Consider the following 26,202-nt stretch of genomic DNA (forward strand, 5'->3'; position numbering starts at 1 on the left):
CCTGCATCTCCATAAATGCCTGAGATATGTAAGCCAGACATGATCATACAAAACACTGGAGGCAAATGAATGACACCGCTACAGTATAAACTGGCAATATGAGAGTAACTGGCACAGGAGGGAAATATAATAGGCTTTTCACCTTTGAAAACATGAGTCAAAAAGATGATTCAGTTCACAAGCAAACTGAGTTTGATGGTTCTCATTCTAGTCCTCATTGGTGCGCATCACGAAACCTACCATAGGTGGCACAATTGGAAGACTTTGCTCAAAGGCTTACTACCAGAATGGCAGGGGGTGTTTTAGATCAGGTTTGACTATATATGTTTACTCTGCACAATGCCTGCTCCTATCATGCTTGATTCAAAGTAAGGCTATCTGCCCCTCACTTCCATGAGCGCTAAATTCACTCATCAACTAACCCAGCTAACTGCACGGTTTATCTCACAGCAGTTTAACTTGTAAGATTGGGCAGGTTACATTCATATACAAAGGTATATATGATCTTTAATCACTAGACAAAGCAAACTTTGTGTGTGTAGGAATCGCTGGATATGCCACAGTACCCTTATAGTTACATCACTGATCTGCTGTAAAAGAGTTCTGCTATCTTGCCATCACCAGAGGGTGTCACTACGGCATCAGAACAGAGCAGCAAAAACAAATCAGACCGATAAATAAGAAGTGTGAGGTTGTGTGCTAGAAATAAGCTCTAAGTAAACTTTGGGTGAATTGTTCATAATTTGAACCATTAAGAATACAGTTATGGATTCTGAGAATAATATGGCTTTGTTTTTTCTTTTTCTCACTGTATCTCTTGTGTTCTAGCTAATCCAATTTATAAAACTATTGGAGAGAAAAAAGAAGCAGTACCTATTAGAGCTGTTTGCAGAATCTCCATTGTTCCCACACAATTAAACCTTGTTTTCCATGAAAGCATCATTTGAAAATGAAACCAGCCTTCTAAATATAAATCGTTCACTCTCACCATATTTGTATTCATAAGGCAATTGTTTTTATAGGAAGTTGCCGCAAAAGAAATCTAAATTTTGTGACACAATGCTGTACAGACTAGTTAATTAAGACTAAGCCACATTAAACAAATTAAAATAAACAAATTAAAAAATCCAGATTTAAAGGGCTGGATTTGGCTAACCATAACAGGAAGGGAGTTCCAAAACCAAAGAGCACACTAAATGAAAGCTCTCAGAAGTTAGCACATAGGTCTTGTACTAGTAACTATGGGCTACTTTAAGGTTTAGGACATTTGAATTTAAAATATAAGGCACAAGGAGGATGCCAAGGTAAGCCAAACAATTTAGATGTATTTTTTATAATAAATGCAAATTTACTTAACACCAAAATATGTCAGGAGATAGTACAACCAGGTAGTTTTTCGATGGCCCACCATGGTCAAGAAAACCTTAATTGCACCATTGAACACATTATAATCTTTAAGAAACACAGTCAAGTATTGTATATATGAGGTTGCACATAATAAAGTCTACTTCCCTAGAACAATGGCATGTCAGCATTAACATGCAGAGAGAGTTTGTAGAGGAGAAAGATTAAGGCCCAGATGCCACAATATATTGCTTAGCCAACTGAATAGTTTTATTTAACCTCCATTTTAGGACCAATGTCGTGGTATTGAAGTGAGTGGCCAAATGCTCATTGAATTCACCGGGTCCAGTTTTGACTGTAAAAGCCTGATCCTGCAAAGATGCTGAAACCTCCTCTGAGCACTTCACTGAATCAAGTTCTGTGTTCAAATAATATAACCATACTAGAGCACTATTTTCAAATTCTTGTTTAAGAAATACTTATCTATTGAATTACAGAAATTAACAAGCAGGAGAGAAAGATAGGACAAGCCGTACCACTAAGGAATACCAAGTAAAACTGGACCAAAGACAAATTATGCCCTGACTATTTTAAATCTAGCATCTGGAAAGAAGAAAAATACAATGTGCTGCACTGTATGTTGTACCAAAAAAGTTTAAAGGCAGCAGTTATAAAAGGAATAGATTCACTGTGCTGATAAAACTGTGATCATGAATTAAGACCACAATGACATTACCATATTAGAATAAGGGAGCTAAAATCCTTGGTGTGAGCAACCTCTATTGGCTGTTGTGGGAACTGTTAAGATGTCAAAAGGCCAAATTCTGACCTCAGACGTGCAAATACAGCTCCCACTGACCTCAGTGGGGCATGCACATGTCTGTCTGAGGAAAAGTGTTGGACCAAAGGCTTTCAGGTGAGGACAATGCAAGAAGGAAAAGATGATGAACACAAAACTGTAAATATCATGATGTTTTGTGGATACTATTATTAAGAAGGAATCAGGGAAGAAAATAAATCCAGAAAGTGTATGAAACAAGCAGAATGCTGTTTTAATTTTGTTTCTTTTAAAGTCTTCTCAATCCTCAGCTTGCTGATTTTTGCAAAACATGAAAAACAAGACAGTGGAAATTTGAGGTGAAGTTAGATCCAAAGAGAGCAAGGTGGGTCTTGTGCTTAAATGTAGCCATTATAAAAGGAACAGGGCTGTACGTCAGGAGATCTGGCCCTACCAGAGTGGTGTAAAGTGGGTTTAGCGTAAATGAGAATCAGATCTTTGGATTCTGCACTGACTTTGTCACAAGTTTCCTGTGTGACCTTGGACAATCTCTCTAGGCCCAGTTTTCACATCTGTAAAAATGAGGATACTTATACCTGCTTCATGTATAGGGTTTACCTTACCAGTAGCAAAGCACTCCCAGATCCTCTGGTGGCCTGATTTGAGTTCTATTTCCCAGGCTGATGATAACAGCACAGATTGTAAACTCTTTGGGGGCAGGGATGGTCTTTCTGTTCTTTGTTGGTCCAGCACCTAGCACAATGGGTCTCTGGTCCATGACTTAGCCTCATAAGCGCTGTCTGATAATACACATTAATAAATAATAAAATGATAATAATCAGTAATAAGTAAGTTAACCTTATAAGGACCTGATCCCACAACCACTGAAGTCAAAGGCAAAACTCCCATTGACATGAACAGAACAGGATCATGGCTTAAAAGTATAACATGGAACACAATCAGAAAAGTTGAAGGTGACCTGCAAAGGGATTTTTCTCTTTTATAAAAAGCTCTGTCCCTAAGCGTTAGCGGCTGAATACTGAAACAACACAGTTCGGAGCACATTTCTAATGTAGAAATAAAGGGGTGAAGAAGGAGGAAATAGCACCATGAAAAATCAGCCTGTTCCCCAACCACAGCATCTCAGATAAGATTCCCATCTATGCATAGTGCTGGTAGGACCACTCTGGTGAACGTCTGCCTATGGGGATCAGGCCTATTGCTCCCCATCCTCACTGTTCTAGTCAGGGGTTCTCTGAGGCTTTCTGCTCTTTGCTTTACCTTTACAAATAAGGTATAATGTTAAGAATATTAAAGAGAAGAGGTAAATTAAAACGACACATTACTGCCGAGTGCCCAGGTTAGTTCAGAGGGCCTTCCAGTACATACGAATGTCTTTGAAAATCACTTGTAAGGACATAAATAAAAACTAAACTATCAAGCCATACAGTGTTTAAAGCCCCACGCCTCCCTCTGCTTCTGAGTGCACACAGGAACCTGAGATTGCAGATCCAGACTTGGGGGTGGGGAAGCTGATTCAGCATATGCCCCTTGTAGTGCTCTCAGCCCTGCCGGCAGAGAGAGCAGGAGCAGGGGTCCCCACCCAGCAACCAAAGGTACAGGGTAAGTTAGAGCATGTTACAGCAGACAGAATCTGTAATGGCTTGACCCACTGTTATATTGCAATTGTTATTAGTGAGGGTCCCATAGGCGACCTCAGCTCGGGGAATCCCTGATCTAGCACGGCTCACACCGCAACTGTGCTACCCAGAGTCTGTGGGAAGCTATGATACAGAGTCAAGGGGACTCACCATAGTTTCCTTTTGCCCCTGTGCAGATCATGGGGTTTAGAGGGAAGGACACTCACCATCATTCTAGGAGAAAACCCTTCACACCAGTGGAAGAATTACAAGGAGACTCTTGAGTTGAAATAATAATGGGGGAGAAAGGGAACAGAGGGAGCAAAATTAGACTTGGGGCAGTATTGTATTCAACTGCAATGAGGTAGCTTATAAATCTCCTATATGTAAGAACGATCAGGGTTCTGTATGTACCTCACATCACTCAGTCAACCATAAGCCCTCTAGCCAAATAAACAGCAATATTGTGGGGCTTTACACACTTATCCTCAGTAATAGTAGTGACTTTGCTGTGCAGAAGGCAACAGGAGTAGATAGATTAACTGATTTTAAGGGCAGAAGGGGCCATGATGACCTCCTAGAACTCCTGCAGAACAGAGGCCACAGATTTTCACCAAATAACTCTTGCATCAAGCACAGTAACTTGTAGCTGCACTAGAGCACATAGTTTATAGACATCCTGTATTGCCAACCCCAAGAATTCAAAAATCTTAAATCAGGCCCCCAAAATCACAAGATTGGCTTAGGAATCATGTTTTAAAATAGCAAATTTTAAACCCTTTTTGTTTGCCTCTGCTTTTTGAGCCTTTAGGATGCACTCAGTTCATGTTTTCAAGTATTTCCATACAAGCATGAGGGTTAGAACTTTACTTTTAATAAATGAAAGCAGAGATTTTCATGTAATCACCTGTCTGCAGGAGTTGGGGAAACACCAAACATGGCAAGATTCATGATAAGATTGTAAGAGCTGGCAACAGTGGACCCCTGATTTGAAGACTTCAAGAGATGGAAAATCCGCCACATCCTTGGTTACATTGTTCCAAGGTTTAATTTGCTGACATTGCTTAAAAAAAATCACCTTTCTCCAATGTGCATGTGCTGCAAGCCACTGGATCCCTTATGCCTTTGTCTACTAGATTAGAGAGACCTTTGGTATCAGATATCCTCTCCTTCCATCAGTACTTCTACACTGTGATCAAGCCACTTCTAAGTCTATTTGTATAAGCTAAGTACTTTGAGCTTCTATTACACTGTTGGGAGGAAAGAAAGAAAGAAAAGGCAGATGCTGAGGGCTCTAACATTGTGTTTGACATTCTCACCCTGATACCCAGTCTAAAACATTGTGTTTGTCCAGTTTTGTGCACCACGCAGGAGATCGAGTAATACATACCTAATACAAACTTCAACTGTACAATAGCAGGTTGAGAAACACGTGTTAATATGGGTTGCAAAAGATAAGTTGGATAAACAGAAAAGTCAGCTTGTTCTAAATTATATGGAAATTTAAAAAAAAAATTCTGGGAGGAGAAAGCAAAAAGCAATTTGAAAACTAAATTTAAAATTTAAACTACATTTTAAAGAAAGTAGTAATGTGGTGGCACCAAAGGGTTAAAGTATTCTGTTTCAGTCAGTCTGATTATAGGAATTTAGCAGCTGACAGTGCATGGTGTGTCAGTCTCTTACAGCTGTTCCAGTAGATTCAAAGACCATCTTTGTTTCTTGAAATATTAGCAACTGTTACTTTTTTCCAAGGACAATGATAGACCAGCTGTTACCTCACAAGATGCAATGTAGTTCAGGTCATATTCTTTAGTAACCAACTTGTAAAACAAGAACTAAATCTTTGTTTGGGTTGGTCAGATTTTTCTTACATTAGAACAGTCTTTGGAGTCTAACAGTAAAATAATTTACACTCAGAATTTCCATTAGTACATTGGAGTGACAGAGAAGCTTCGTATGGTTGTTAAACTGGATCTTCTATTTCTAAAATAACATTTGAACTCAGAGTATTGCAGATTTTTTTTTGTTGTTTTTTAGGGGGGGGTTGCCATTAAACTAATTTATTTCTTTCAAAAATGGCATTATTATTAAGCAAACATACTTTAGTAATGCACATTTGTATGCCTAAATGTCAAAATATATAACTGGGATTTTCAGAATAACCTAAGGGAGTTAAGTGTTCAAATCCCATTACATTTCAATCAATTTGGATGTCTAATTCCTTTAAGCTCTTTGGAAATCCCAACCTAAACCAACAACTGAGCAACTCAGATAGCTGAGCCTTCAACCCAGGCACAGGTAAAACTCCCACTTGATGAAATCTTGCTTATGAAAGACTGCAAGATCTGTTCGCAAAACAAGAACTATACAGTAAGAGTAACTGAATAAGTTGCATATGTCCTTCCTAAAAACAAAAAAGTAAACTGCTTTCAGCAGCTCAAGCTGAAATAAGCCATTGTTCTTCAGTGCACAGAGACAAATTACCACTTCCAACAAGCTGTCATCTACTTTGAATGAGAAAGACGAAGACAAAATATTGCCACACTGAGAAGACTGGATATTGAATAAAGACTTAAGCTCTGTTTTTAAACTCTGTACTCCTTTACATCATGTAATGGCTAAGTTTGCAGAATTATTGCCAGTTAATTGCTGTGTAAAGAAGCAGCACACAAAGGTATTGTAATATACACTGATAGATTTCACAATAGTTAATAAATTCAGCAGTAAAGAGGAGTTTATTCTTTTTCTATATTATTTAAATAATCATTTCAAACTTAAATACCACTGTATTAAAATATCCTTGTACAGCAGCTGCAATGCACTGTGTTTAGGATGAAGGTATCATCCTACGTGTGCAAGAATGTTAACGGCCTAACTCTACATTCTTTGACTCAAATACTCTAGAAAGAAACCAGATAAACTAGTGCTCTACTTAAACTCTGTTTATCTGAAATACTTACCAGGAATGGGTGATAGAATGCCTTTTGGTAAACCACTGGGATAATAATTGATACATTTTTTTTAAAGTCGGCCTTCGGAATCACCAGTATTTGTGATGAATTGTTGAACAAAACAGTAAAAGTAAAACTAAGTTCTTACAATTATTTTTTTCAGTGTGAGAATTCTTCTCTTTAAAGATGAAAGACTGAGAATATCAAATGTCAGAGACTTTAGTTATGCTTAGGAGCAAAGTCTGTCTTACAAAACCAAAAACCTGCCATCACAAAAGTTTTGATTGGACAGAGATAGCAAAGTTGATATAATCTCCTGAAAGCTGCAAACTAACCCAGAGAATACTGCCTCCAGACACCTGTCTGATAAAAGACAATAGTTCTTGGGTTAACAAGATGGATATGCCTGAAAATAAAGTCACTGATGAATTTGTGTCTAATCCTTGAATGGAGAATTGGAGAATTTATTTTCCAAATGGCTGGGCAATTCCACCTTGTTCCGTTTCCATTTCTGCTGCCAAATAGCTATGGTTTCCAAAATCCACAAACTTTTCCTAGTATAAGAAGTTTTCTTTGTTGGCAAGATGCTGAAGCACATACCTAAATTTAAGCATGTGAATAGTTCAACTGAAATCAATGGCAAGACATGGGAACTACCCTTGTGCTTAAAGTTAGGCACATGCTTAAGTACCATGCTGAATTTGGGCCATCAATAGGATTCATTAAGCAGAAAAACTCTGAGAAGCTGGACTATAAGGGAGCCAGCGTTGGTATCTACCTGGACAATACCTTCAGCATTACTGAAAAGACATAAAAGTTTTGTTTAGTTCACAGAAGGCTTTTGAGAGATAGGTTTGAATATTGTCTTCCTCTTTCTTGGCAGATTAGAGGTGGAATTCAAAGGCCAGGCTTTGTGTTCATGGGAAGAAGCCAGCTTTCTCTAATTATGTAAAATGACCAATCTCCAAGAACAAAATCCATCCCATTCATCAGAATAGTTCAATACTGGTCATTTTTAGACTAGAATGTGTTACATTTGACTATGAGTATAATCACTGTGTCTTCAGTTTCAGGTTATCGTTGTATGCTGCTATTCTTACGTTAATAAAACACCAAATGACTTTAGTAGGCTACATCAGTGAACTGCATCATCACAATACGAAGGGATAGAGCCAGTTCAGTAATAAAGGCAAGTTTTATTTTAGATCAGGCAATGCATCACTTTCAACCTTCGTAGTTTCATTTAAAAAGGGAATCAAGAACTGAAGTTGTGATAAACTGTGAGATCTGCAATGTTCTAAAATAATATCAGGTACATGACTAAAAGCTGCAGTCTCACCCAAGTCTGACTACATAGTGCAAATCAAAGGACAGAATTTGGGAATGCATATATTTATTTCTTCCAAATTGCCATAGTCTGCAGACTGTCTCTCAAAATTCTCCGGATGCAGGGAGAGAACACACACTACTATATGCCTTTAGAAGACATAGACTGCTCCCCCCAATTAAAAATTATACTCTTCAGGCTAATGCAGATGGGTCAGGGCTATGGTCCTGCCTTTCCCCATCCTCTTTGATGCACTATTAATCCCAAAGGAGTAGAACGGGATCAAACCCTGCACTTCCCTGAGTGAATGACCTGCAATTCTGAGGAAGCAATGTTGTGTACTGGATAAAGCACTCAACGGGCAATTGTAAGGTCTGGCTTCCATTCCTGGCTTTGCCACTGACCTGCTGTGCGACTTTGTGCAAGTCGCTTCGCCTCCCTATGCTTCTCTTTCCCCTCCCGCCCTTTGATGGTCTTGTCTGATAGCACTGTAATCTCTTCGGGGCAGGGAAAGTCTCTCATTATGTGTCCATGTGATGTCTAGCACAATGGGGCCCACAGTCTTGGCTTGGGCTTCTAGGCACCACAGTAATATAAATAATAACAACTCTTCCTGGGTTCTGCATGGACCAGCAAGGTAGAGGAAGGCTCCTCACACCACCCTGCTCACTGCATGTCTGTATACTGGCCAAGCAAAATCTGCCCTGTATTAATTTGTTTTTAACAAAGAGTAAAGTTACAAATGCAATGAAAGTTACAAATGCAATGGGAGCAGGGCTGGCAATCCCACAGGACGAATCCAAAGCCCTGACAGGCTGGATCCAGCCCGCGGGCCACAGTTTGCCCACCCTGTTGTAGGCAGTCTAGATAAGTCAGAACATTTCACCAAAAGCTCAGCTGGGAAACCAACTCCTGGATTTTAAACTGAGCACTGTTTAATACCAATGCAGTTGCATTTTATCTGCTGCTTGGAGCCCTTTTCTGTATATCATTACATTACTTAGTGTATGGGGTTGGAGGTAGATCCCTGTTACTCATAGCACCCTATTTGGGAAAGGATGCTTTATAGATTCTCCAAAATGATGTCATGAATGATGCTATCTTAGCCCCAGTTCAGCAAGGTACATGCCTAATTTTAAGCATGTGAGTAGTCCCATAGTATACATGAGAAATGGTAAATTTACATTGCACTATTATGCTGAATTGGGGTCATACATCATACGTAAGGACCTCCACAGCTTCTGACCAATGAATAATCCACAGGTCTCCTCGACTCAGCCATGGAGCAGATAAAAATAAAGTTCTCTTGCAGAATTGATTCTAACAAGAAGGAAAAGTGCAAGAGACCAACAGCTCTACACTATATTTGCTGGTTTGTTTGTTTTGTGGGTGACAATGGTTATCTAGCACCCAATTTTGGAAGAGGGATGATAATGAAATAATGATCCAGTGATCATAGACACTTCTGGATCAGAAGCTGATTGCAGAAAAAAACTACTGCTGCGTAAGAGATGAAATATTATCCCCAGGATCGCCAGTCATTCAAAAACATAGATATTTCTGAAGAGGACAAAATACAAGTCATACACTCTTGCTTTTGCTTAGCTACATGCTTGCATCAGTAAGACGCAGAGTGGCAGCAATGACGGTAGTGTATCCCGGTTTGCTGACTTCTCAGCACTTGACATGAGACAGGACTAGAGCAACGAAGTATGATGTCAAGAGGAAATTCATTAAGATTCAAAGACCAACCAATTGCAGATAGCATTCTTGTCTGAAAAAAGCATAATGTATCCGTCCTTCTGAGATTTCCATCTCTTTTGATGTGGATGAGACCTTGTTGTACTCGCTACGGGGCTCGATTGTGGCATGAAGCCCCACGCCCACGCAGGGGGATAGTGCAGAACTGAGTGCTGCAGGGGAACACCAGGAGGGTGAATCTCTCCTGGAACATCTGGCAGCAACAGGAAACGTGCAAGCTGCACCATGCCTTGATGTAAAGGGGGAATGGCCCTCCCTCTTTTCTGCTCCTTCAGGGGAAATTTGCTCCCCATGGAGAAAGCAATCCCTGCACTCTCCAGACTGCAGCGACAGATTGTCTCTAACCCTTATGTGGTGTGCACAAGGAGGTGCAATGCTCTATGCACACTTTCCCTTCCCTATGTCCACATACCTATAATAGGACAAGGGACACTAGCTCACAGAATTAGGTGAGATGTGAGAAATAGTATACAAGGGTTGGGCCATCGCCTTGAGCCACGCCTGCTGATTTAGACCTGGGAAAGCAAAACTGTCTTTCCTTCATTTTTTCTCTGCTGAAATATTCTTAAAACATTCGTTTAGCCGTAAATACTTGTCCATTCAATTTGTACCTGAGGGTGGTGAAAATACTCTTCCACTGCTTGCATATGTTAATAGTCTTACAAAGCAGATATGTATTGGGATTTACATATCTGGTAAAGTTAGAAGGTATTATATGGAAAGTTAATGCCCTCCTAATTACTCTGGAGAGTAGCACTCTAATGGGATCTCGTGGTAATTAGATTGTTTAACTGCCTCTGACGATGTTTAGTTGATGTTTAGTATAAGTAGGAATTCTTAAATAAATGTGTGCTTAACTCTAAGCATGTGAGTAGCCTCATTGAAGGATTGTGTTCGTGTTGCTACCCACGTTAAAACCCCAGTGTAGACAAGGCCTTAGTTCCTAGCTGATAAATAAGGCTACATAATAAGGCTACGTTTATGTCATGTATCTCATGGAAGTCACAGAATCTGTGACTTCCAGAGATCTGTGACTTCCAGAGACACCCTGACATTCTCTGCTTCAGCCCCAGGGGCTGCGGGACTCTGGAGCTGGCAGCTAGCGGGGCCCTGGCAGGGTCCCAGCAACAGGCGACAGCAGCGATACAGGGTCCCCCTGCAAGGTTCCAGCGAAAGGTGACAGACTCCTAAGGGGGCCCTCCTCAGGGTTCCAGCGATGGGCTACAGTCAGGCGGGGTGGTGGGAGGCAACGGGGGATGCCTCGGGCGAGTGGTTGGGGTGTCCCATTTTCTATTTAGAAAATATCCCTGCAGCTCCCAGCCACTGTGGGTGGAGGGGGGACCCCTTGCAGCTTCCAGCTGCTGTGGGCAGAAGGGAAACCCCACAGCTCCCAGCCACCACGGTGGCGGGAAACCATGGAGCCCCAGCAGCAAAAGTCACAGATAGGTCAGAGCTTCCATGAATATTTGTTTATTGCCTGTGACCTGTCCATGACTTTTACTAAAAATAATCTTGCCAAAGTCTTAGCTTTACTGATAAACAATATGAATTAGAAAGAAAGCAGAGTAAGAAATCCCACTGAGGAGCGAATCCTTGGAAGCAGAAGCAGGTCTGTTCTGAAAGGAGAAGGGAGTGCTCACTGAATTTGAGAGAGCTGTGCACCCTCTACCCACACCATCTGTAGGGTTTCCCTGCCTGGGAAGGTGAGGAAAAGGCAGAGTGTGGAAAAGAGGATCCAGTTCTCCACTTTTTGAGAAAACCATATAAGGGGCTTGGAGCCTGAAGGACCCTTTGGGGAGAGGCTCTGCAGCTGCTCTGTGATTCAGTATTACACACACACACAAACACACACACACACTGCCCTGTATACTTGGCCAGCACCTGTCCATGGCTTCACTCCTTCCTATGCTCCCTGCCTCTCCAGGCTGCCATGTTCTCCCAGGAGGTAGGAACAAAGCAATCCCTGCACATCCCTGAATTCAGGAACTGCTATTCCCAATGGTTCTTACACAGCTCATGCAAGGGAGAGCAGCCCCACTGGCCGTCACCTCCTTACTCACCCCCACTATGTCCCTGCATAAGGGCTAGGTAGACTCTGGTCACAATCCAAATCCACCAATAACCCATGGGTGAGGTTCTAAGTCCCATAAAGCTGTCTAGGCTGAAACAGCATATGCGGCAAGTTTTATGGAGAATTTGTCTTTAGTTCAAGTAAAGTATTCCACTAATTTAAAAAGCTGAGATAATAACACCTCCTCATACCTTCTCTCATTGTCATCAAGGTGAGCAAAGAGCACATTCTTGGAGATGGCTTTTGCCAGAGCAGTCATTGTTTTATAGTCCTTTGGAATAACCTGTGGGGGAAAAGATACACACAAAGTTACAGTTCTGGCTTTGTTTCATTATATATCCTGATGTCTAAAAGACTGAATTACTCAATAAAGCTTATGCCCAAATAAATCTGTTAATCTTTACGGTGCCACCAGACTCCTTGTTGTTTTTGTGGATACAGACTAACACGGCTACCCCCTGATACTTGTCAATATGATGGATGCAGCTTGTTTCACGTTGCTGAGTCAAATTTATAATTTAATATAAAACCACCGAGAAAGCAATACATTCCAATTTTGACAGCCTGGGTACAAGAATTAATGTTACTAATATAACAATAAGAACAGATATGTATGGTAGCCTCTCCTCCTCTTGCCCCTCCTCATCTCATAAAATATCCTTATACAGTACAGGGCAAAAATTCAGCAGGAACTGACAGCAGCTACGCAAACTTCTTTCATATTTCATGTATTTTTTTAATAGACTGAGGAAAACACTTTTCATACACTTCCGCTCCCCAAAGCAACATCAGAAGCAATGTACCTCTAAACATAAAACATGAGTGATGTTTCTTTGTCTTACAAAATACAAACATGTGACCTATTCATTTTTTGTGAAATTTTCTTCTTTATCAGTCCATAATATCAAACCAGTGTATTAACAGTATTACTGTATGGTCTGGAAGCAGTTGCATTAAAGGAAGCAGACATCAGAAGGCTGGAGGCAGTAGAGATATTTGGAAGATGGCAGGTGTAACATGGAATGATTGTAAGACAAATGAATAAGTTAGAGGGACATAGGATGTGAAACCAGGGTTTGGGATTGGCTGCAATCAAAAAGACTACAATGGTGGAGACACCGTAACAAATAGATGATAGAATGCCAGAGAAAATAATGCAAGTGCAACCAAGGCCAGTCCGACCTACAGGCTGACCACTGACTAGATACGGGACATCATATGCAGGGACAGGACCTGGCTGGGCGTAATGGAAAGACAAGTCAGAGACAGGAATGTATGGCAATGCTTTACTGCTCCCCTTGTCTTAAAGATGCTCCAGGATGAATAATGGTGAAAAAATATTCTGGCAATTGACACAATCTCATGAAACAAACAGAACTCCTGCATTATTCCAGTTACTGTACACATTCCTATGTCAGAAGCATCTCCAATCTCCCACCAAAAAATTAATTAAAGAAAATAAGTTAATTAAGCAAAAGGAAAATATTTTGAGTTCTGGAGTATAATCACACAGGAAGAGCAATCTACATTTTCGCAGAAATCCCACAGAACGAAGAGCTGGCCTTCATATCACCAATGAAATCTATAGTCTGAAAAGTAAAGCATCTGACAGTATTTTAGGATGTGTCTGTCACAGAGTAGACAGACATTATCCTGATCTAGCAGGGAAAGGGTTAACAATTTGCCATAGGAGGAGGCACAGGCACTCAGGAGGGGTGGAGACAGGTGAGAAGGGGGCCTTAAGGGAGTACAGGGTAAGAAATAAGTGAGGAGGTGAGATATGCTTCTGTACGGTCCTTCCTCTACTCAAAAGGGATCAGCTTTATTTTGCTTAGTTTAGAATCCCTTTGACCCCACAGAGGCTGTGAGTGAGAGTCAGCCTAAAAAGACTGAACTACTTCTTCTTGTTATCCCTTTCACACTGCCCAGGGAAAAATCCCAAGAGACAAGAGCGAAGAGCAGGCCTTGGGCTTGGGGGTTTTATTGTTGGTTTTTCCCTTACCCCTCTTTAATTTAGGCAGAAGTAAGCCATTTTCCCACTGGGAGAAAGGCTTGTTTTCGGCTGTTCTTCCCTTCCCTTATTAATCTGGCAGGGAAGGGATCTTGATTAGGCCAGAGAGCCAACCCAGACAGAGGAAGGCTATTTCCAGTGGGGGGAATGATGCATGACAACCCTTTTGCAGCGTCGAACAAAGAACAACCCTAGAGTTATTTTAAGGAAAAGTGCCATTGTCTATAATGCAGGGTTCTCAAACTGGTGGTCGGGACCCCTCAGGGTCAAGGTTATTACATGGTGGGTTGCAAGCTGTCAGCTTCCACCCCAAACCCCGCTTTTCCTCCAGCATTTATAATATATGTTACATATATAAAAAAGTGGGTTAAATTTATAAAGGTGGGGGTCGCACTCAGAGACAAAGGGGTCACCAGTAAAAAGTTTGAGAGCCTCTGCTATAATGGTATGCTAAACTATAGTATCTGGTTTAGCCACTAGGTGGCACTATGTATAAAATACACCTCGACCCTGATATAACACAACCCGATATAACACGAATTCAGATATAACGCGGTAAAGCAGCGTTCCAGGTGGGCCGGGCTGCGCATTCCGGTGGATCAAAGCAAGTTCGATATAACGCGGTTTCACCTATAACGCAGTAAGATTTTTTGGCTCCCGAGGACAGCGTTATATCAAGGTAAAGGTGTACCTTATTTAAACAAACTACTGCCATAGCTGGCAGAGCATTAAAGGATCTTATGATGAACACATCTGATCTGTATAAGTAAGCTCTGTAGCCAGTCCATATCTGGTACAGAATAATGTGACAGCCACCTTGGTAAAGGCTCAAAGACCGAATTCTATCTTCACCAACACAGCTCCCATCTTTTCATGTGTTGTAATATATATACTGCTTAATGTATTTTTCACTCCATGCATCTGATGAGGTGGGTTTTAGACCATGAAAGCTTATGCCCAAATACATTTGTTAGTCTCTAAGGTGCCACAAGGACTCCTCGTTGTTTCAGCTCCCATTGATTTCCTCTAGTCAAAGGTGTAGAGAAGTCAATGGCAGCACATATACTTATCAGAGGGCAACATTTCACCTTCACTTGAGTAGAGGGTCAGAATTCCTAATATCAAAATAAGATTTAGACACAAGCTAGCTCACTATGAGAAAAGCTCAGAGCTTATTGTCAGTTTCCTACCCTGCCAGAGAAACACTGGTGTGAGTTCTCTTGCTGCATGATTCTAGCGAGGTTGGAAACATCCTGGATGTTCTATATGTCATTTTCTCCGTTTATCTCTGCATTGTTGATGGCTCGACATGTCACCCATACTTCTGCAACATCCTGAGTAGATTCATGTGCTGATGACACTGAAGAAAGTATTCCAACAAAACCTAGTTCTTTATTTCTTAGCATTACAAATATTCCCCTAGAATATTATTTAAACACAGTCTGCTTCTAAGAAATTAATTTCATATCATCTCTATGCAGAACACAGAAAATAATCTGTACTGTACTTCGAGCTTTGCAGCAACTGCCTGTCCAGCCTCCCAGTAAGCTTGTACTGACATCATTGTTGATAGAAGGAAGCAAACAAAGTTGTGTTAATTTCAGGTTCAGCTAGGAACATAAGAAAACAATCCAAAGGAATATGGAGGAACACTTCCACTGATCTTCAGAAGAGTTGGACTGGGCCCATAATGAGCAGAGAGAAAATTTGTAGGGGATTTTAAAGTTTCTAAAGAAGATATTAAGAACTGTGGAGAGAAAATACTAAGTAGTTGAAAGTGCCTTTTAAAATATCACGTAAATGCTTTTTTAAACAGTGCCATGCATTAACAGTTTAACTATAGTGTTTTTTAAAATGTACTGAATAGTTGCCAGCATTATTTGACTTAAATGCTGGGAGAATATTCTTCTCTAATTGAGTTAAGGCTGGAAGCTCTCCCAGGTGTCTGTTTCTTGTGAGGGAAGATGCAATAGCAGTCAGTGAGCTCATACCATAAGAGGATGATAAAGGCATGCACAATCACGAACAGAAAAAAAATACCCTGCCCAAAAGTAATGGTTGACAAAATGTGTTCCTATAAAATAAACTCTTTTTGGTGAGAGAGCTACTTCAGACATTGGAGCAACAGCTGTTGCTGGAGGTAACTGTTAGCCAACATTTGTAAATGAAGAAAGAAAATCTTTCCACCCATTGACATCAGATGCCTACAATAATGTTGACACTCAAAAGCAATGAAATTATTAACAGTTCCACATGTGTAAATTGGCATTCATTACCCAATCCTGAAAAGGGAGCCACGCAGTTTATGTGGATCCCTTGCAGGACAGCAAATATTCATGTTAATTTTTAACAAGTTAATATTTCTAATTAAAAATACTACCGTACTATGTATTATAGGCCAATGTTTTTTAGAGAGCTCAGAATCCACAATTAGGGCCAGATCTTCTACAGAGCTCAGCACACTGGGTGCTCAGTTATTCTTAAAATTTGTCCATAAATGTACAGCTGAGCCCAACCGTGGGGAGTGAGCGCTTGAAAATCTGGCCTATAATGTCCAGTATTTCTGGTGTCACTTATTGATTCCTCTAAGATATGCAAAGCTTTTGCAAAGCCAAGTTTAATACCTTATGAATCTCTAATGTAAAATTAGAAATACCTGAAGATGAATGTGGGATGAGCAAAAGTCCATGCTCTTGGGACCACCAGCCAAAGATTAAACACATTTAATTTTATAAACACAAATTGATTTGGTTGAAAGAGCTCCATGAAGTAGAGTCCAGGGCTTCCACAGACTGCAAACTTTTAGTTCTTGCTTTGTTTATTCTTAATTTGTGCTTGGCATTTCTTCAGAAGCAGTGGCAATATAAAATGACCCAACCATTGCAATGATGCTTTACAGAGTAAAATGTAAACAGATCACTTGATTGTAACATACACTTCAGAATCAAACAGCTGCTAACACATTACCTTTCTAACATAAGAAACAGCATCTTCCTCAGTGTACACCTCAGCACTGACACCTCCCCTTCTGCGTCGAGCTTTCACCACCGGGTTTGGAGGAGGAGGAGAAATCTCATCATCATGAGAATCTGACTGGGAATTAGATTTCTGGCGAGCCAATATTTGTTTGCATTCTTCCTGTAAGTGAAAAGAAGACAGAGATGTATTTTCCCTTCATAGCTAGGTAGCTGCCACCCTAAATAAAACTTGGTATATTTCTCTTTGGTAACTCACAGCAATTTATTCATTTCTACATCTTAATCAATGCTTTTACATTTGTGCACTTGTGTGTGTTTTGATGAAGGACAATTAAACACTAGTGAACTGTATGAAGGAAAACCAGCCAACACAATCTGCATGCGATGGGGTATACAAACCCAACATTGGGCCGGAAGAGGTTGAAGGACCGTACTGAATCTTGGTAGCCCCACCTCTCTAGCCCTGCAGGGCATGCTCCAACTGGAGAAAGGGTTGAAAAGGGAGGAACCCAGCTCAAAAGGAGGGAGGCTGGGGAGGAGGACAGACCTATCCTGAAGCTCCTGACAACGGCACTGGAGAAGCCTCCCTGAGGGAATATGGCCATATGCTGAGCCTGGATGGGGCTGATAGTTTGTTTTCCACCTTATCTTGGATGTAAGCTGAGAGAGGAAAGCAGCAGTAGGAAGTGACCCAGGGAGGGTAACTCAGAGGACACCTTCGGGTCCACACTCTTTAGTCTCCTAGGGTCCTGGGTTGGCGTCTGGTGGAGCGAACAGGCTGGGTTGCCAACTCTGACTAAAGTTATTCCGGGAGATATTTTTGCCTCAACATGACGTAATGTCATTTTCTTAAAATATCCTATTAAAATCTCCCAGATTGCTTTCAATAGTCACCAGGAAGTCAATGCCGATTCTGGGAGACTCCAGGCCAATCTTGGAGGGCTGGCAACTATCTCTGCCCTGCTACAGGAGGGACCCAAACCACCTGCCCCATCACCGCACTTCTGATTAAAGAAGGACCAAAACTGCAAGACATCTCCACCAGGAAGTAGGATGACCAGGTGCTGGTTTTCGACCAGAACACCTGTTTGAAAAGGGCCCCTGGCAGCTACAGTCAGCACCAATGACCAAGCCATTAAAGGTACGGCCGGCTGTGCTGTGGCACTAAGGCAGACGAGTCCCTACTTGTCCTGGCTGGCACCGCACAGCACCCCGGAAGTGGCCAGCAGGTCTGGTTCCTAGATAGGGGGCCACTGGGCTGTGCCTCCTGCATCCTGGCCCCCTGCCTACGACTCGGACCTGCTGACTGCTTGCAGGGCAGGTGCAGTGTGGTGCCAGGACAGGCAGCATGCTGCATCACTGATCAGGAGCTGCCCAAGGTAATCCCATGCCCCAACACCAAGCCCCCGCCTTCTGCCTCAGCCCTGAGCTCCCCCCCAAAACCTGGAGCACCTCCCTGCAACCCAAACCCCTCATCCCTGGCTCCACTCCAGGGCCAGCATCTCCAGCCCAGAGCCCTCCCAAGCCCCCCACTCCAATCCCCTGCCTCAACTCGCAGCCCCCGCCCGCACTCCAAATCCCTCGGCCCCACTCCCCAGCCTGGAGCCCCTTCCTGCACCCCAAACCCCTCATGCCTGGCCCCACCACAGAGCCATCACCCCCAGCCCAGAGCCCTCACCCTTCCCACACCCTAACCCTCTGCCTTAACCTGCAGCCTCCTCCCGCACTCCAAATCCCTCATCCCCAGCCTCTCCCCCATCCCAGAGCATGCACCCCCAGCCAGAGTCCTCACCCCCTCTGCACCCCAGCTCCCTGCCTCAGCCCAGAGCCCCATCCCGCACCCTGAACTCCTCATTTCTGGCCCCACCCTGGAGCCTGCACCCCCAGTTATAAGCCTCACCCCCTCCAGCACCTCAATCCCCTGCCCCAGCCCAGTGAAAGTAAGTGAAGGTGCGGGAGAGCGCGCCACTGAGAAGGGGGAATGTAATGAGTGGAGGTGGGCCTCTGGGAAGGAGTGGGGAAGAGGCATGGTTTCTGGGAAAGGGCAGGGCTAGGGTGTTCGGTTTTGTGCGACTAGAAAGTTGGCAACCATACCAGGAGATGGCACTGGGTTTGCTAACCACTGGGCCACCTAACCCATCAAGGACTCTATTACTCTGCATAATTCATAATAACGTGCCATAATGCTAGACCTGACTCTCTCACCAATTATCTGCCAACATATCTTCATTGCTTTCAGTGGTTTAGTACTGCTGTGGGAAGTACTCCTACCACTTACCTTCCAAAATCTTTTTTTTTTCCAGTTGATCTATAGAACCTTTGAATGTCCCATGGGAAGATACTCATGAGGGAGTGGGTAAAAGAACAGACTTTGTCATGACTATGTTTCTTAAGGAAAGAGTCTAAATCAAAAGCCACACATTAATCAGACCACTGCACCTCTGCAAGAAGCTCTGTTCCAGGTTTCCCACCACCAGAACACAGCAAACCTGCTGGCTGACCTTTTTCAATAGGTTGTATATTCTGGAATCTCCACTGCTGGGGGCCAATTCTCATCTCACTCCTGATTTATGACAGTGTAAGCAACTCCCCTGAAGTCAATGGAGTTACATCCATGTAAAAACTGAATAAATGAGATCTGAGCCAGTCCCTGGAGTACAATGAAAATTGATGGTTGGTTTAGCGCCAGCTGGCCAAAAGAAAGGCTGTGTTCCGAATTGCCACTCCTGCAAAAACAATATAGAAAACAATGGGGAATCCCCGAAGAGAGACTAACAGGGGAGAGAAACAGTATGGGGAAAAAGTCCTGGGACTTACAAATGTGTGTGGCAGTCAATGATGTTTATCAAAATGTATCATGATCCACTGAATTTGTTTAACTTCCCCAAAATTTAATTTAACAAAACTACTTTCACAGTAGCACTCAATGTCCCCAGTAATATTAGTGCCCCATTGTGCTAGATGGTGACACCAAAAAACAGCTCCTGTCTTGGAAATTCTTATCTAATTTGTGTGCAACACATGGAGGGAGTGGAGGAGGAAGGATGAGGGTCCCAGTGATAGACATGTGGTTAATTACCATCTTAACCAGTTGGTTTTGTTGACACAGGAAATGAGTTATGGTTAGCTCATCAGGTATGACACCAGAAAAGAGTGTGCTACATAAAATGTGTCCTGTTTTACTGGCACATGTCCACAACTTTAAAGCTTGTAAGAAAAACAGATGATTAATACATGGTTTGCCATAGATGTTTATGAATGTCTGACAAATCAAGCTATGCTGCTTATCATTTCTCGTCTTGTTCTAGTCACTTTCTCCACTCTTATTGATACTGCTTCCTTTCTTAATCCAAAAGTACTTTTTACATCAACACTGACTATATTGCTGGTGGCTGAGCTAAGGCACAAATTAGTATTTCTCAAGCTGCATAATTCAAAATGACAGCTCCTAGCACATCCTTGTTTTGGTCAAAGATAATTTTTAAGATCTAAACTACTGAACTTTTCTGGAGACCAGACAAAACGCATGATTCTGCAGCATGCCGAGTGTGCTCCTGTGGGAGACAAGCTCCCTTTACTATTTGGAATCCTAGGCACTTCTGCAAGACCCATTGTGCTAGGTGCTGTACAGGCACAGAACAAACTGATTTTATGGGAATATTCACCGACTTGAAAAACAGAGCTGCAAGCTACTGAAAATATCTTCAATTCTATCTCAAACTATAAATCATGTGGTTAGAGGATGGCTAGACTGGATTTTATACACTCTCAGAACATTCTCACCAGATTCCTCCCCACAACATACACACACAGTAAGGGTCTGGATGCACCATCTTATTGAGAAGAAGTAAGCAGCTATAGCAAAGCAAACATTCTTTAAGAACATACAAAAGTTCTGCGCATCTCTAATTTTAATGTTTACTAATGTCAAAATGATATATTTTTGAAGAATTTCAAATATTAATAACCCAGACTGCATTTTTAACTTAATGTAATTCTTCAGTTGTATAATAAACTCTGTTCATTCAGAGTGGCCAAAACTATATACGGTTTCTCCAGACACTTGATTGCAAACTTAAAAATCCATACTCCTTCTAAGAAGACAATATTCTGCTAGTAAACACTTTAATTCTGAAAGTACAGTAAAAGGTATACTATTAAAACCAGATAGACAGGTAAATAATTATATAATGTTACTTTGCACTTACACTTTCTTTTCATACATGACATATATTACTACAGAAAATGATTTATTTGCAATGTCTGAATATTACACACATGCTTTTTCTTGTTTTTTGTATATTGTATAAAAGGCATTTGTGAAGAATTAATAACTACTATGTCCCCTAGTACAGTACAAATTTGTAAAAGGCTCAATGAGGTAACATAATATCATAATTCACACGCCTCTTAAACCCAATTACAGTATAAACCAAAAAATATTAAATAATTATAAAAGTGAGTTACCATATGATTCATTTTAAAAAGAAGTCTCTTCGCTATAAACTCTCTTTATATAAGCCGCAGACAGTTGACTGGTTGGCTTTTCCATGTGCCGCTATTTGTAGTCTAGGTATGCTTTCCATTACTGAACTCAAGAGTGCTTTTTGAAAACAAAAGCATACCCTGTGTCCAGGGTATTGCTCTCAAATAGCCATCTTCCTTATATCCTGGGGTAAAACTCCATAAACAGAGCAAATATTTTGAAGGAAGAAGAGACTCTCTTAAGATTAGGTCAAACACTGATCATCAGACATAGCTTGCTATGAATGCTTGTGCAGAACTCACTTTCAAGTAAACACCTCACCATTCTTTTGTTGGCATGACAACAGGCTTTCTCACTCTCTATTGGAATGGCATAGAGAATTCACAACAGCAGGGAAATCATATTTTCAATTTAAAATGATAGTCTATGGAGAAAATAGGCATACAGACTAGACCACTGTATAATAGGTGGTAGTATTGGATCAAATCCAATAGCAAGTGCCTTATTTTCTTGACTTTTACACTAGTAACTGCACTGACTTCAGTGGAATTACTCCAAACTTACACTGAGGTAGTAAGAGGAGCCTTGGGCCTGGCATGTGTTAAACCACTACTATAGTGGAACCACATAAGTTACAAATCCACATCACTGCCTTACAATGATATAAACCATTTCATCTACAAAGAGTGTGATCCTACTGCCACCAAAATCATTTGGGTCCTGATCAAATACCATAAAATTCAAGGCAGTCCATAGTATTCCCAGCAAATTCAAGGGAGTTGGACTGTGAACTTGGAGTACTGCAGTTGGCAGCTTGGGTGGATGTAGGATTAGGAACAAAAATTGGAAAGGGAACAAGAAATGTCATTCTTGCCTAAAATTAAAAAAAATAAAATGTAAATGTCTGCAGTGGCCTGTTTATCTAATGTATGTGTGACTGTAGCTAAGGAACTTGTCCTGGGAGGGTTTGGAGCACGACACAAAATAATTCAGTGTGCTGAGCTCAAAGTAATAGGTCATTTAGTTCTCCAATTAGTGTTTTCATGGAGCATGAGCCAAAGCATTGCAACTGGTCACAACGCTGAACAAGTGTTTGAGTTAGTCCCTTCCTTTCATACTTGAGTTCAAGAGTATGTTTCCTGACCCACAGACTCTCTTCTTTCTGAGTTTGTACATTTTCAAGGAGAAATTCATTTGCAGTAGTTCCTCCTCCCGTATCTGCTTTTCATGCTCAGTCATTGTCTGAAAACTCACAATGTGAAAGCACAGAGACCTATGACACTTGACAAGGTACAAATCACTGTATAGCTTTACAATAACATTCCAGAAATACTTTCAAAAGCAAAGCTGGCCATTAAGTTTCATTAAGTGATTTCCACTTTGCTCCCCAAAAGTTATTCACTTTGTTCTAAAACTGCCACCCACACAGAGTGCTCTCCAACTGAAATATTTTCTCATTTTCCAAGTTTAGTCCTCAAGAAAGTTTCCTAATTGATGGCCCTGAAATCTGTGTTCTATTTACCCACAGACAATATGCAACACTGTTAATGACTGAGCAATCTTCCTGATTTTTGCCCTCAGAACTGACCCGGAGTGATCACTACCAGGAAGGAGAAAGTAATTCAGTTTTCACGACCATTCAGTCATTGCTAGAGACTGCCACCTGGAATTATAAAGATTAGAACTGCAAAAGACTTATTAGGTCAAACTATTCCACTTTATTGGCAGTGCTGGTTTTATCTCCTCAGTATGGGACTCATTCCAACCCTATTGAAGTTGACGGTAATTCTGCAGTTCTCTACCCCTATTTCTCTGACTCTGCAGTCCTCACATCTCTGACTGCCTTTCTGTCAGCTCCGCACCGATGTCCCCCCTCCATCTACATCTCACCAGGGAGAAAAATGAACGTATCTTCTCATCCAATCCTGTCATCATCACCACAGACAACTCCACTATCTGCCCCATCATATAAGCTTGTAACTTTAGTGGGGTTTTTTGACCCAATCCTCAGCATTGCCCCACCTACATCCTGGCTGTTAAATGCTGTCATTGCCTCTTCCATGGCATCTCTGAAATCTGTCTTTTAATATCCATCCCTTACCACTAATGTCCTTACCCATTTCTTACACTATGTCTACACTACAGCCTATGTTGGCAGAATTTATATTGCTCAGGAGTGTGAATAAACCACCTCCCTGAGTGACAGAAGTTACACCGACACAAGTGCTTGTGTGCACAGCGCTACGACAGTGGGAGAGCATCTCCCGCCAACATAGCTTCTGCCGCTTGTGGAGGTGGTTTTATTATTCCGACAAGAGAGAGTTTTCCTGTTGGCAGAGCATCTTCACCAGATGCGTTGCAGAGGCGCAGCTGTACCAATACAATGATCTAAGCAAAACACTACTGCCAAAACATTCCTCTCTTCTTTGACTCTGCCCACATCCTGTTCATCTTCGAATCCCTTCACTGGCTTCCTCTTACCTCCTGTATCGCATTAAAACTTGTCTTCCACTTCAATGCCTTGCAAAATCTCATTCCATTACCACCATTGCCCTAGTTTCGTATATATACTTCACTATAAAGTAGCAAGGTTACGTTACAAAACACAGAAGGTATTTTCAATGTTTAAAAGCTCATAGTACCAAACAGAGAGAACTGCAGCCAAAGGTTCTGCTTTTTAAAATCCAAGCCAAGAATACATCTGCATATATACCTAGTATGTGAAGAAAAAATCACTTAAAACAGCTTCGCTTCTAATAGATAAACATCACTTCAGATTGAACTACAAGGATATTTTGCTGCACTTTTCAGCAATATCAATGCTTCTGCCTGAAAATTTTCAGCTTTGCCAATATTACAGGATGTACAATGCCAAATCCACAGCTGTTTACTTACAGCCAGATTCTGTTGTTCTCATTTATACTGGGGAATATCTAAATCCACAAGTAAGGCTACTGAACTCAGTGAAATTAGCCGAGGAATAAGGATTTATTTAGTGTAAGGGTGGCAGAAATTGGCCCTTAAAGCACAGAAAGAAAAAATGATAATTTCTTTGAGGTAAACCATGAAAGCGCCTCAAAAACTCCTCTTTGTAGTATCACTCCTCAGTTATCCATGTTCCATGACACCTCACTGCTCTCCCCCAACATGCTTCCGATGTATTTACAGTGCTTTAGTAAATGACAGAGGTACCAAAAAGATGTGGTTCTGATCTGATAACACTCTGCAAATCAAATTGGCATCCTGAAAAATCAGTTCCTAAATTTCTTTGCTTGCGTTTACTGATTAAATGATACTGCTGAAAAGAGAAGACTAATAAATGGAGAGAAAAAAACAAAATTATGGATAGAAAATGATACATTAAGTCCCTGACACTACTTCCTGGAAACTCATCAGACTTAGAAACAAATTTCTTTTTCATGTTCTGTAGATAATCTCCATCACCAAGTCCCTGTGGCATTTCGGAATATTTTAGAAACAAAATTACATAGTAAATTACTATCATGTATTATTTATATAGCACTCACATACAGACACTAGGTATGTAGCGGATGAGATGCAAGAAAAGTAAATTGATAACTTCACCATTTTCTTTAAGAACATCTCAATAGTTCCACAGGTTGGTTGAGTTTCTCTCTGATTCACTATCACTTCATGGTGTAGGGCAGGAGTAGGCAACCTATGGCACGGGTGCCGAAGGTGGCACGCGAGCTGATTTTCAGTGGCACTCACACTGCCTGTGTTCTGGCCACCAGTCCGGGGGGCTCTGCATTTTAATTTAATTTTAAATGAAGTTTCTTAAACATTTTAAAAACCTTATTTACTTTACATACAACAATAGTTTAGTTATATATTATAGCCTTATAGAAAGAGACCTTCTAAAAACATTAAATTGTATTACTGGCACGTGAAACCTTAAATTAGAGTGAACAAATGAAGACTTGGCACACCAATTCTGAAAGGTTGCCGACCCCTGGTGTAGGGGGAAGGGAGCTGGGGTTAAATGGGTTTTTGGATTAAGTGAATTCTAAGAAGGGCTTTAAAGTAGGAGGGTGTTGGCCCCCATTAGGCTGGGTTGAGGATTCATGGATAGTAGGCCATATGGAAGAAGACATAAAGATGGGGAGATGGATCAGTAAAAGAAGAGTAATTAGTAAAGGTGCTAGGGGATCTTAAATGGGGTTAGGGTTGAGAAGACTTGTTCTTCATCAATATCCTTTTATCACTAATATTTACCCAGAAAGGCTGCAAATTATTAAACTCACAAGGTTTTGCAACAGACCTTTCTTTTAAAATGTCACTGATCAAAACAGACATAATTTGGTGCCATGTGTCTTTAAGATTTTTCCTTTGAAAAATCCAGATTTACTTAAATTATTTTTGTAAAAGCACAACTGCCATAAGTTTCTGGTGCTTCTCTAAATGCTATTCTTATAGCTAAACAATATTCCTCCAGAGTAGATTTGATGTTGGTGAACCAGACTCAGTGCTTGAAAGTGAGCTACTACGACCTATTAGAGGTGCCGAGTGGGGGCAGTTAGTTAGATTTCTGGGTGGGAACTCAAGACAGGGGTATTTTCTGTAATTTTAAGAGGAACCCCTATATTAAACCTGTCTCTTGTTGCTGCTGACCCCATCTGGCAGAATGGTTACAGAAATACTGTTTAAAAGCACTTGATAGTGTCTCTTTACTTTAAAACCAAACTCTCTCAGTCTTGCCCAGTTTCTTAAACATGTTTCAAGGTAGATCCAATGTATGCCAATTTTACATTTCCATTTTATTTGTTATTATTTCTATCTCCTATGCACTTTATTTAGAGTGATTAATATGGGCAAAGCTGTTTGACACAGCTTT

The 26,202-nt window shown here is 41.2% G+C and overlaps 1 protein-coding gene across 2 annotated transcripts in view; it reads right to left on the reverse strand.

The window, feature by feature from the left end:
• Window positions 1–26,202, reverse strand: part of PRKAR1B (protein kinase cAMP-dependent type I regulatory subunit beta) — a 114,193-nt gene that overhangs the window by 76,233 nt on the left and 11,758 nt on the right. For both annotated transcript variants that reach the window (XM_030578842.1, XM_030578843.1), the window contains exons 3-4: window positions 16,851–17,021; window positions 12,064–12,155 (exon numbers count right to left, since the gene is read on the reverse strand). In XM_030578842.1, the coding sequence (XP_030434702.1) occupies window positions 12,064–12,155; window positions 16,851–17,021 (263 nt within the window). The remainder of the gene's footprint in view (window positions 1–12,063; window positions 12,156–16,850; window positions 17,022–26,202) is intronic.

Source organism: Gopherus evgoodei, chromosome 10 (genome assembly GCF_007399415.2).
Source record: "Gopherus evgoodei ecotype Sinaloan lineage chromosome 10, rGopEvg1_v1.p, whole genome shotgun sequence".
Classification (NCBI taxonomy): Eukaryota; Metazoa; Chordata; order Testudines; family Testudinidae; genus Gopherus; species Gopherus evgoodei.